The following is a 13,025-nucleotide window of genomic DNA, read 5'->3' as shown; positions in this document are numbered from 1 at the left end:
AGCACATGGAGCAGCTCCAGCTCCGCATTCCTGAGCTGTTCAGCAATGTTTCTGTGGAGGCCCGCAGCCCCCACAGGCTCCGCTGATGAGGAATGAAATGCATTTTGGGTCCAAAGTGAGGGAGCCTGGCGGCAGCGGGAAAGAGGCAACAGTGGCACCCGCCTGTGCCATTGCCATCTATCCGGAAGCACCAGCAAAGCTGCGGAGCCAAAGGGACGAGGAACACCCTACCCTAGAAATGGCTTTCCAAATATTTCCTATTCAAGGCAGGCTGCTGTGGTCACAAGCCATATTCTCTATATCTAAAAATATTCTTGGGTTGAGCATAAAGCTGCTTTCCATCCCTCTGCAGGAAAAGGAGAACATGCCACTTCCAGGACAAGGTCAGAAACCATGGGGGAAGGGGAGGGGAGGACGCTAGACAGCAGAGAGGAACTGGGAGCCAGGCCATTTCTACAGCCTCCTCTTGCCTGCCCAAAGCCACTCAAAATCAGGTGCTGTGCCAGAGGCAGCCCTTAGCACACCCCACATGGGGGCCATCGGGCTTTCCAAGACCCTGCAGGAACATGACTGCTCAAGCCTTCCGGCTCCTAAGCTCTTAGGAATTGACACAGCTCAGCAGGGAAGGTGCTCACGACACCAAGGAAACCCTCAGAGGAAAGGGAGATGGTTCGTTTTAATTCTCATATTCTACACAAACAGCTCAGGCTCCAACAGCTGAACTCTGCTGACATCGATGTCTACAGCAGAAATGTTTTCTGCTGCATAAGACGTATACCTCTTCAAATCCTGGAGAGATTTGTCAGCAAACAGGGCAATTAATCACGCAAGGGTTTGCAAATCTGCTGCCTCCTGTAAGGGCACCAACATAGGGCCTGGCAAAACTCTCCCCTCCGGGTGTCACTTGGGAAAGGAAAAGCCAGACTAGACACAACAAATAAGACAATGTGGGAGCTTGGCACTGCAAACCATAAAAATAAAGCACCGGGACAGCGAAATTCAAACTGTCCTGGAAAGAACAAAACCCCCAAACTGAAAGTCTCAATAAACATACACCAAATTTCTGTGCTGGCTCACCTCCAGAGGAAGCAAACCCGTTCTCAATCGGTTATCGGTATGCAAAGGCGGATAAGGCACCAGAACTGCAAGTCACCAGGCTGTCTGCCAGCCAGCCACATTAACACACTTCTGCATTTTATAGCAAGCTGCGTGCAACCCTCTGCATCACGAGTGTGCTCCTGAGCTGACCCCAGAATGTGGTGGGGTGGTGGTGGTTCTTGATGGGGTCCCACCCCGGCAGAAGCCATCCCAGCTGCCTCCATCTCACCCCATACTAGGTGAGCAAAACCATGCTAGTGGAGATTCCCGGGCTCTGCTTAAAGGCAGGGGCAGTGCAGGCAGGGACAGCTGTGGGCAAGAAACTACCACATCATTGCCGGGACCACTGACAGCGAGTTTTCCATCACGTGACGTAACTGCTATATTTGCATCGGCTGAGTTTAGTGCTGCAACAATGGTTACAGAGAAGGAGTTGTATCTTTAAAAAAAAAACCACACAACCAAAATTCAATAGCAGCCTGCTGGCACACTTACAGCAAGCTTCCAGAACAAGCTGCAAATCTTCAAACACAACAATTTTGCCATTTTAACATGGTCTTTCTACAGGAGACTCCGGATGAGGTTTGCGTTTGCAGTTTGTTGTTTTTTTTCCTAATGGCAGTGCCAAATTTCACTTGGGAAAGGCCCCACTCTGGACCACCCCCAGACTGGAAGATAGCTGCAGGAAGCTCTAGACCAGCTGCAAACCACCCCACTGCTGGGGTTTTCTACAGGCACAGGGCTGCTGGCCTGGCCAGTGCAGCTGCTGGTACAGCCAGGCTGGTACCAGGCCACTGCGATGCCTGCCAGCAGTGGCTTTGCTGGCACATCAGTGTCTGCACAACGGCACAATGAACCAGGTCAAAAATTAACCTGATAAAAAGCCAGACCAGGCTGTGGCTGGGTTCTGCAGTATGGGGCCAGTATATGCAGGCACGGCAGGCACTGGGGCTTGGATTGCTTAGCCCCGTGCTGATGGGAAAGCTGAGCTGGCAGCTCTGGCTGGTGACCGCGCTGCATGCTGCTGAGCCCCTTCAGGCCAGTTCCTCTTTCCCAGCTGCACGTCCACACTGGACAGGAAAATGGTTTCTTCCAGCTGAGGTTCAGCTTACTCCCGGGGACTGTGAGCGGCCTGCAAGACCAGACCCAACCCCACAGCACCCCAGTGACCACTCAGCTACTGCCCATGGCTGAAGCAGGAGCATCCTCTCACCCCTGCAGGGAGGACAGCCCTGCTTCCCCTGGGAAATGGGCAGGGGAAGAGCAGCAGGGCCGGAGGATCACGGCCTCAGCCTGCCTGCCTGCCTGCACGCTCACCAGCACTGAGGTGAAGCAGCTTTGGCCAATAACTGCCAGTGCTTCCTACCATCCCCTACCCTCCAAAGGCAGAGGGCACAAATGGTGGCAGCCCCCGGCTGCCCACCACCGAGGCAGGCACAGGGCTGAGCAAGGGCAGGACCTCACCCACAACCCCCCCCGCATCCTTACCAAGCCAGTTCTCAGGCACAGCACCGCAAATGCAGCGCTTGGGCTGCACAGAGCACTCTCACAGCACCTAAAGACCACCAGGTGCCCCGATCCAGGCATCCACGCTTGCTAGGGCAAGTAAGTGACTCGCCCATCACTGTGCCACTGGCCAGGCAGAAAGGGAAAGGAAGAGGAGAGTGTGGCTGCATTTTGGGGGGCATTTCTCCACCCAGTAGTCAGCAGAGCTCAGCTCTAGAAAGGAGGGTGCTCCACAGGTCCCTGCTCCCTTTTCCTCATGCTTCCCACTCCCCATCCCCAAATCTGCTGGGACGTGCCACTTCAGGATGCACCGAACTCCTGCCGCTGCCCCTTGGTGAACAAACTGCAGGCTTGGCTGGTACTCACTGCACACCATCACCTGCTCATTTAGCACCGGGTGGGTTTCACCCCATGGTTGGGGCAAGGGGGCTGGGGTGGCAGTATCAGACCCTTTACCAGGCGACTCACAGCCTCTGGCAAAGCTAAAGATCCCAAAAATATTTCCCCTCCCCTTCTCAGCAGTGAGGCTCGGGGAGAGAGAAGAAGGGAGTAAACAATTATTGCTACCAAATATGGGTCTAACAGCCAGCGATGAAGCCAGAGCAGAAGCATGTAGACATCCTGCCGGCACATTCAAAGGGCCGGGCAGCTCGCAGGGGCGCGGGCAGGATCCGGAGCGAGTGGGCCCGGGCAGGGAGGAGGCAGAGGATGGGGCAGGGTTTCCCCTGCCTGGCTAGCCGCTCCAGCGGGGCACGGCGGGACCCAGGCTTCTCCCCGGCGGCCGCTAGCCCTGCCCCGCAGCACCCCCGCCAGCGGCCCGTCGCGGGGGCCAAGGCCAGCTCCGTGTCCCGGGAGGCTCGGCAGGGGCGGCCGGGCGCCCCCCCGCTGCGGGGGGCCCGTCCGCCGGCGTCCCCACCCAGAGCCGCGCCGCAGGCCGGAGACACCCTTCCCGGCTGGCTTCCCCCGCGCACCGGCAGGGTGGGCAGGAAAGGCGAGGCCACAGCTCGCCGACGCACCCCGGCGGCACCGAAGCCGCCTCCCCGGTTCGGGGGCCGCGACCGCAGGCAGGCTTCGGCCGTCTGGTGCTCAGAGACCCCCGAGGCAGGGTGCCGGGCCGGGCCTGGCTCAGGCCGCGGCCTGCAGCGGCGGCCGCCGTTCTGGGGCAGGGCAAAGGCAGAGCCGGGATTAACGGAGCCGGGCCCAGCCCGCCCGGCCTGCCGGTGCTGTCCCGGGACGCCGGCGGGCGCCGGTGCCGGGGTGCCGCCAGCCCCGGGGCGGCGGGGCACACCCCAACGACAGGCCAAGGCGCGACCAACCCCCGGAAGCCCCTGGGTCACCGCACCCGAGGGGAGAAGCCTCGGTGGAAGCAGGGCCCCCGGTAACCGGGACGCTACTTCCCCCCCCGCCCCGGTAAGCGGCGGAGGGGGGGGGGGTACTCCCCAGAGGACATCCGTTTCCGGCAGCCCCCCGTGAGGCAAAGTGCTGCTGGTCACCGGGACCCCTCCCCCGTTACTGTGACCCCACGTCTCCCCCGTCCCCGTACCTGTGTGCGGGCAGGAACAGCGCGGCGGCCCCGCCGAGGCTGTGCGGAGCGGGGCGGCACCGCCCGCTTCCCGCCCCGCCGCCCCCCGCCACGCATGCGCCGAGGCACGACGCGCCGCCGAGCGGCTCGGCACGGCACGGCCTCGCGGGGCTGCGCTCCGCCCGGTGCCCCCCGGCATCCCGGCCGCACGGCCGGGACTGCGCGCTGCTCCGTACCCGTGCGGCTAGGCCCTGCGCCCCGCGGCTGGGCACGGCCCAGCGCCGCGCCCCGGGGCCGCACTCCGCCCGCCGGATCGCAGCCCAGGGCCTGCGCCCAGGCCCGCCGCACCCCCGGGGCCCGCGCACCCCGGTCACCCGGCGGGCGCCCACGGACGCGCCCAGCCCCCCCCTCTCCCCCCTCCCCTCCCCCCCGCCGCCGCTGCCGCCGCCGCTGCCGCCACCGCCGCCACCGCGCGCTCCCGTGGCCCACGTGTCACTGGCCAATGGGCGCCCGCGCCGCCGCGCATGGGGCCCTGCTGGGAGGCGGTCGGCGGCCGCCGGGACGCTGGAGGCGGTGGTGGGGGGCACCGCTCCCTCCCCTGAACCCGGCCGCCCCACACCTACACCCCGGCCGGCCTCTCCACCCCGACCCACGCCGGCGGCCTTCGGCAGGACACGGCCCGCGGCAAGGCCGCAGCCCCCGCCAGGGAGGCCGGAAGGTCTGGCGCGGCGCTGTCAGCCCGGCTGTGCCCTCCCGCGGCCGCGGCGCTGTCGGGATGCGCCTCCCTTGGCCGCGGTGCTGTGAGCCCGGCGCTGTCAGCCCGACCCCAGCACGCCGTGCGGGCCCGGGGGCCGGCCCCACCGCTGCGGCCGCGGAAGGCTTCCTGGCTCCCGTCGGAGCGATGGGCACGGTCCCTGCCCCAGGCGGCTCCAGCGTACCCCACTTCTGCCTATGCTCTCGCCTATGCTCTTGCCCATCCCTTGCTGCCCACCCAGCACAACCTTTTCCGGGCAGCAAGCCCTCGGTGTCCAGCAGCCAGGGCCCAGCGCTCCCAGTGCTGCCCAGTGCCCCTGACCCGCTGGCCAGACCCCACTGGCCATGCAGGGCTGCCCCACACACCAGCGGTCTGCTCCCCGGCAGCCCGTGGCTGGGGTCTGCCCTGGTCTTCTGGTTTGGGATGGGAATTTTTTGCCGTTTGGTGGTTTTGCTGGGTTTTTTGTTTCTGTTTTTGTTTTGGTTGTGAGTGGTTTTTTTTGACTGTGACACCGGCCAGCTAGATACAGATGTTTCTCTAATAGGGAGGTATTGTTGCTGCCCTCCTATTCTGACTGCATGAGCCATGCTTTGGTTCAAGTACCACCAACAAGCAGGCCTTGCCGATACAGCCTTGCTGTGCAAACCATGGGAACCACACGAGGCCGCATCATCTCAGGGACCGAAGAGTCTAGGGTACATCTTATCAGGAGATAACGGCTCCAGCCTGAGCTGGGACAAGACAAACCTAAAACTGCTGCAGCTGCAGAAACAGCAAGGGGGGTTTGACTACCAGTCTATCGCTTCACATATAAATGCCCGTAGCCTCCACCACCAGCCCATTGAGCTCTGCAGCACAGCAGCGGGCGGCACTGCAGCGAGCTCCCACTCGAGCCGGGACACCTCTCAGAGCTGGTCCTCAAGGCTGAAAGACTCTTCACCCAGCATCTGATACCTACAGCAAGGTAGGTGGCATCTTACATTCAGCCTGAATCTATGTTGTATGCTGGTGACACAGATATATACATATAGAGAGAGATATATTTCTAGCTATAGCTTAATTATTAGAAGTGTAATAAGTGTACAGTGTTTGACTGCTGTCTAAATTGTTGTTTAAATCATCAAGTCATTGCCAAATAACTGTTTTAATTACCATTCAATGACTGGTTAATCACCATTTGATTACTATTTAATTTCCATTCAATTGTTGATTAATTATCATTTAATCATTACTAGAACTCTTTTAGTTAACCCCACAATGATGACTTCTCTTAGTAATTTGCCTGCAACAGGAGGCTGGCCCTGCTGGCTGCGTACCAGTGGTGTGCACCTTCAGGCTTCAGTGGAACAGCTGGATCATACACAATTTCTGCAGCAGAAAGTCTGTTGCCCTTCCAAGTAGCCTTTGCTTCCAGAGGCTTTTACATTCTGGCCAGATTATGGCTGCTGTGGGTGGATCACAGTTGTCTGGTGGGGAAACTGGTGTGGTGGGGCCACCACTGCTGGTCTAATAGCCTTGTTGGGAAGTACTCATGGGCTGGTCATTACTGCAGGACCCTGGCAGCTGTTGCTGTTGCACGGGGAGACTTTGTTTGTAGGGTGTGAGGGACATCTTAAAGGACTGCTGCTGTCCCTCCCTGTGCCTGTGCTCACTTTGGATGTCCTGCTCAGATGTGGCCAGAGGAACTGCCTCTCCTGACAGATGAGGATCTGCTTGACTTCCTCCTGAAAGATGATGGTCCCTACTCTGAAATCCCAGAGGAGGAGAAAGGTCTCCTGCCTGGGGAGGAGAAAGGTCTCCTGGAAGGCTGTAACCTGCTAGACTCAGAGGTGAGTTCTTTGGGAGGAATTGATGCTGTGTTGTAATTCAGGAGCTTTGGCTCCCTCTTGAGTTAAAGCTTTTTTTCTGCAGCTTCGGGACAAGGAATTTGATGACTTTGTCAACTCCCTGCTGAGGACCTTCGAGGATGGACCAGACTTGCTGCAGGGATGTTCACCTAGCAACAGTGACAGCAGCATTTCTGAAGATCAGCATCTGTCCCATAGCCTTGACAGCAATTTGGCCGGCATTTCTCAGAACTTGTATGCTGCGCGCAACGATCACAACTATTCCCTCCATCAGGACTGGTCTATGCCGGAAAGCGTGATGTCTGACATAGCAGAAAGAGATGTTTCCATTGACCTTGGTAAGTTGTTTTGCATGGGCTTTTCCTGTCCTGGCTACGGGCAGAAAAGCAGTCCCACATTGGGGCTTTTTGAGTGGGTGCCAGGCAGCAATGGAGGTAAGTTTGGTGGCTTTCTGTTGCCATAAAATTGTGTTTTCACATTACTCAAAGCTGGTTGATCAGGTGCTGCCTCACTGAGGCCCAGTGCTTGACTCTTACTCCCTTCTCCAGGGACACAGATGGGTTTGACGGGCAGAAGGCAGGGACGGAAACGGAAGTCCAGTTTCCCCACTGCTGTTGCTGTAGGTGCCGGACAGCAGCCTGGATGTGGAGTCATCATGCAGGTACTGACTACCATGTGTGTGGGCCCCAGCCTTTGCTTCTGCTCACATCTCCCCTTCTCTCATGGCTTGGCTCCTGTGAGCAGTATCTCTGAGGAAATCATGATGCTGCTTTAAGAGAGCTGATCCTGGTTCTGTGTGATTTCTGCATGCCCTCTCTGCCCTGAGATGGTCGCCTTTTATTTTGCATTCTCAGCGGGTGTATTTTTGCTGTTTTCCAGTCTGACTTCCCAGAGCTGGTCCTGACAGTGGAGGAGAGTCAGCTACTGAAGAAAGAAGGTGTTTCATTACCACTCCGTCTGCCCCTGACTAAAGTGAGTCCTTGCTACATACAGCCTGTCACTCCCAAACAAACTTGGACCACTTGAATGCTTCAGCCAGAGTAGGGGTTTGAAAATGCAGGATGACACCTTGACAAGAGCACTGGTGCCCAGGCGCTGTGTTCAGGGCAGCATGCAGCAGCAGGGCTTTGTGTCCTTTTCCTCCTTTTGAGGCCTGGGGGCTGTCCACGTGCACACAAGCCTCTGCTTTGCTAATCAGGCAGATACAAAAAGCAATGAGACCTGGCCACTGTCAGACTTCCCACGTATGACTGCTTGCAGGAGGGAGTTACTCCTCCAGCCTATTTTTTCCTGCTTGCCTAGTGCCTTGTGAGCTTCGTGCTTTTCATCGCCTTTAGGTATGCCTCACTTTTGCTCTACTGGAAGCTGGTGGCCTCATCAGCAGGCCAGAGTTTGCCTTGCAGCTCATTCAGTGGGGGGGGGGGGACAGAGGACAAAAGCATGGAGCTGTGCACTGAGATATATGCGGGGTTTGTGAGGGTAGGATTGCCAGTGCCCTGGGGTTGCTGCTAACAAGAAATTACCCCTGTAGGCTGAAGAGCAGGTTCTGAAGAAAGTGCGTCGGAAGATCCGGAACAAGCAGTTAGCCCGGGATAGTCGTCACAGAAGGAAGATCTACATAGATGTCCTGGAACGGAGGTATGGGCACACAGCAGTGTCACCTGACACTGAGGGGACAGACAGTTCTTTTAGAGATCCTTGGCAGAATGATGATGGCACTACATCGTAGTTTCAGTTAAACCTTTGTTTTCTTAACATATTGTGATTAGTATAGCACAGAATTTATAATTAGAATAGCACAGGATTTCTACAAGCAGAATCAATGTAGTACAACCTATAAGCAGCGTAACACAGAATTTATAATAAAACTTTACTTAAAAGTTGAAGTTGCCGAGATCCTAATACAGCTTAACTTATGATTTCTAATCACCTGAACTCTCTGCAGATCAAGTCAGCTCTTAATACATGGTTTGCTGTATCAATATAATGATCATAATCTAGACTCAAAAAATGGTATAAAGGAATACAAATTACTTCCCCAAGCATGGGAGAAAGCAAGTGATGGTGGGTGTCCCTGGTCTGAGGTGGTCCTGGCTCTCACTGTCCAGTGGCAGCTCCAGTCCAAGTTCCCCCTTAGGACTTAACTGCTTGATTTTTATGCATAGTTCTCTGTGTGCTGTTACGATTCCCTGCTCTGTGACAGGGTCATCAACAGCTCTGGGCTGCCCGGGTGCCCGAGACCTTCAAGACTAGTAGAGAAGGGAGTAACCAGCCTGGTGCCCAGGGACCTTGAGGCCACTAAGGAGGGGAGAAAAATCAGTTTGGCTTGTCTGTTTGGTACACAAGACCTTCAGGGCCTGATAGCGAGGAGACTGGAACAACTATGTCACCTACAGTCACAGAGAATGGCTGCCCAGCTCATAAAATGGAATTAATTGTGCTAACAACATTGCCAAGGACATGGAGCAGGGGGCACCAGTCACAAGCAGCTGTGCTGTGCCACTGCTGGGGTCTTGCTACCCTGGGCAGAAAGTGAGGCTGACCCTGTAGAACAGCAGCTCCTCAGGGGGCTCAGAAGCTTGGGGCATACTGTTCCCTGCTCTCTTACACTTGAAGATGGCCCAGACCTTGCTTTGTTCAAGCCAGGTGCTGGCCTGCCAGATCCAGCACGTTTCCCAGGTCAGGCTAGTTTGCAATACAGCCTGACATCACAGATCTGCAGGGCTGCTGTTCTGCTAGGAGCAAGCATCCTTAGGGATTAGTCTGGTCTTCTCTGCAGGACTGGCCAGGGCTCACCTCTCCCCAAATGTGGCGAGGGGACTCTCTGGGCTTTGCTCTGGAACACGCCAAGAGCAATTTTATCTGCCCGAGCCACTCAGAGGTGATGGCTGCTTACCTGAGGAGAGACTCTGGTGAAGTTCCTGCTGTCAACTAAAAAAACCCTCTCTGTTTTTCCCCTGTGCTGCTTAACCTTCCTGGGAAGGGTGGCAGCCCACACAGCTCAGAAGAAGGAGCTGGAGAGGAAGGTGGAGGTGCTGCAGAAGGAGAACATGTGAGTCCTTGTTGGTCATGGCAGGAGATGTGGAGGGAAGGCTTTTCCTCTTGGGACTGTGGCCTGTCCATGGCTGCAAAGAGGGGAGACAGGAGTGTGCAGCTCTTAGTTCAGCCACTGTATTAACCTACGCTGCTGGCTCTCCTGCAGGTCACTGCTCGAGCAGTTGCAGAAACTGCAGGCCTTGGTCGCAATGTCTACCACCAAAAGTACCATCAGAAGAACCTGCACCATGGTGAGTGGCTTCAGCCCTGGTGTTTCTGAAGGGTTGTCTGCTATCCCTGTGAGTTTGGGAGAGGCATTTTTTGCAGCCATGTTGCCTATTCATGTCCTTTGCCGAGGCCTGTGCTGTTCTTTGTTTCCAGGTCATCATTTTGTCCTGCCTTATTATCTCCCCTAACATCTGCTGGATTCAAAGCAGAGACCCAGAGCTGAAGCTCAGAGGTGAGTGCCCAGGGGCTGAGGCTTGTCTCCCAGTAGAGCACTGCCTCCCATGGCAGAGCACCTTCCTCAGAGACAGCCTGAACTTCCGGGTGCCACCAATGCAGCAGCCTCTTTCCAGGGGTGACTGCTAGGTTTGGCTTTGCTGACTCTCCTCAACTCCATTGCAGCCAGGGGCAGTACAAGAGCTGGAGGAATCCAGTCCCTCTTGGAGCACAAGCTTCGCAGCTGTGCTGCGTCCTCTCCCCATCTCCCCTGGGAGAAGGCATCTCTAGTTGAACAGTTTGTTCCTCTCTTGTGGACTCTGTGGTGGCTTGTGCTCAGAGCAGGACAGTAGAGAGGCTCGGAATGACAGGGCTGGGTCTCCCTCTCTTGCAGTGCTGTCCCAGAAGATCCAGCAGTTCCCAAACGAAGTAGAAACTGTTGTGTGTGAGGATGCTATGCTGGAGGATTTCAGCCCGGAGCCCGAGGACCCCTTGCTATCTGGCAGCCTCAGGCAATCACGAGAAGAAGGGTATTATCCACCCAGCACTGATCCTACATGTTCATTCAGCAGCAGCACATTTTCTGATCCTCCAGCAGCAGCAGGCTCTGAGCTGGGCTTTCTCCACCAGCTTCAGGAGCAGGACTTCCAGTGCAACCCTTTGCAGGCAACAGTGCCGGCAGTGTTAAAAGGCAAGAGGCAGGAATGGGTGGAATACGCTGCTAGAATTGTCGTCGTTCAGCAGCACTTGCCGATGAGATGTGACCACTGCTGCTTCATGCTTCTTGGGGTGATGCAGGGCACCCTGCTGGGCAGGGACAAGCAGCTGCATTAACATATAATCTGTCAAAACAGATTATTTGGAATACCGTCCTGAGTCCTGGCAGCTCAGAGGGTTTACCAGGGACTCATTCTGATGCTCTACTCCATATATCTATAGGAGCCCTCTATCTGATGGGGTGGGAAACTCTGGGAAATTTGCTATAGCTGCTGATGTGACCTGCAGCCCTGGCTGTGTCCCATGGCTCGCAGAGATGGGCTGTGGCAGGGAAGGTGAAGGTGGTTGGGTCTGAGGTGCCCATACTTGGTCTGACTGGGTGCAGTTGGTGATGGAGGCTGCTGCTCTGTTTTTCCCTGCCCAGGCGGAGGTGAATAGGCCGAGTCCTGTACTTCTTACTGTATCTAGTGGCATCTGTTTCTTGTCCCTTCCCCTTAATTGTGTCGTTTTGCCTGATTTCTAGCTGTGAGAGAGTTAGTTGACCTTCAATGTCCTCTGAGGGAGTGGTGCTACCATTGCAACAGACCTTGCATGTTGCCTATTCCTGCTAGCTTTTGAGCCACAGGCGCAGCTGCTGTCCTGGACAGAGAAGGTAATATGAAGTCCCTCACAAGCCGTGTGTGCTGTTTCCCTTCCACAGAGGAGCCTTTCATCTGTAGCTGTTTGAGTGGAGATCCTGAGCCTCAAGGAGAAGACACATCTTGAACCTGAGGAATGGAGGTGCATAGAGCAGAGAGCAATAGCGCTGCTTGCTGTTCTGAAAGGCTTTCCTCACCACAGTGTTGTCGATTTGTTAAAGAGTTGAGATTAATTGATTTTATTGGTTTGATTATCTGATTTTATAGAGTTATTTTATAGAATAGAAAAATAGGATGATAAAAATATATGTTGAAGAAAGTTATGATTATTTAGTAAAAGTAGTTGTGAGACCCTTTGTACATTTTGTACTAAGGCCAGAAGAATGGGTTGGAATCATTGTTGAAGCTTAAGTAATAATTTAGGGTTTGAAAGGTTTCTTTGTATCTAACTAGTCTTCTGTATATAGAAAGTATATTGAGATGTCAGAATGTAGGATTAATGGGAACTGGGGAGAGTCGACTGAAACAGCTTGTAGTTACCTGCCAAGAAATCGTGAACTTTAGTAGCAGGTAATTCCGGCAGGGGGAGATCGCGACCACCGACTCATATACCACCTACCCAAATCATACCCCAGACCCATTTCTAGACCTTTCTAAGCTCTACTGCGCAGAATCGGATATAGGAGGAGAATATGTTAATGATTTATGGGAAATAGCATGGTTATGTATGAATACTTAATGAATATGTATGAATAAGTTTTATATATGGTGTCTGATTTTGAGACCTGGCGTGTGCTGATCACAAGAGGACTCACTCACGCACCCGGCCGTTAATAAAGAAGTGTCTGCTTATCTACATCACATTGGTGTCGATAAGTTCTTCATTCCGAGATTTCGGTAACAACAGGATGGTTTCAGAGCTATGTCCTGGTGTGAAAGCTTTGCTGTGCTGGCTGATGATGTAGTTTCCCAGTTCTGGTTGCTTGTCAGGGCTGAGTAGAAATCCTTTTAGCTGATGAGTAGTGTCTTTTCTGGAGTGCAACTTAGTGGTACCTCCTGAGCATCTCTCCTTATTCTACTTCATAGAATCATATCAGATGGTTTGGGCTGGAAGGGGCCTTTAAATGTCATCTAGGTCAAGAGCTCTACAACAATAGATTTAGGAATATCTTCAAGTAGATTATAATAATAATAATTCTCTTACTAACAACATGTAAATAAATACTAATGATGCATGACTGTGTCTTCTATGGTCATTTTGGTGAGGGGCTGGGCTGCACAGTGGAGGCTAGAGGCTGTGCCAGAGGCTGGGAGCCTCGTGGGGGGGTAGGAACCCGAGGAAGGCTGAGGGATGATGGCTCTTGCAGCCTAATGAAAGGGAATGTGGGCTGCCATCCTTTCCCAAGGCTGCGGCCGTGTGGAGGGGCTTGTTGCAAACTTGCAGCATGCTTCAGGGTGGTTGCTCT

General features: G+C 55.0%; 2 protein-coding genes across 2 annotated transcripts in view; one reads left to right on the top strand and one right to left on the bottom strand.

The window, feature by feature from the left end:
- Positions 1 to 4,286, bottom strand: part of TLN1 (talin 1) — a 35,280-nt gene extending 30,994 nt beyond the window's left edge. The window contains exon 1 of the mRNA XM_080371976.1: positions 4,148 to 4,286. The gene's annotated coding sequence lies outside the window, so the exon portion shown is untranslated. The remainder of the gene's footprint in view (positions 1 to 4,147) is intronic.
- Positions 4,287 to 4,564: 278 nt separating this feature from the next.
- CREB3 (cAMP responsive element binding protein 3) lies at positions 4,565 to 12,586 on the top strand. The gene is made up of 11 exons (XM_080371979.1): positions 4,565 to 5,844; positions 6,551 to 6,709; positions 6,792 to 7,065; positions 7,276 to 7,388; positions 7,607 to 7,699; positions 8,259 to 8,365; positions 9,711 to 9,779; positions 9,930 to 10,014; positions 10,145 to 10,223; positions 10,599 to 11,760; positions 12,467 to 12,586. Exons 2-10 carry the CDS (start codon positions 6,551 to 6,553, stop codon positions 11,036 to 11,038), a joined length of 1,419 nt encoding a protein of 472 aa, XP_080228105.1. The 5' UTR covers positions 4,565 to 5,844; the 3' UTR covers positions 11,039 to 11,760; positions 12,467 to 12,586.
- Positions 12,587 to 13,025: the final 439 nt, after the last annotated feature.

The sequence above is a fragment of the Falco punctatus genome (assembly GCF_963210335.1).
Source record: "Falco punctatus genome assembly, chromosome: Z".
Lineage (NCBI taxonomy): Eukaryota > Metazoa > Chordata > Aves > Falconiformes > Falconidae > Falco > Falco punctatus.
This window is presented reverse-complemented; position numbering and strand designations above follow the sequence as displayed.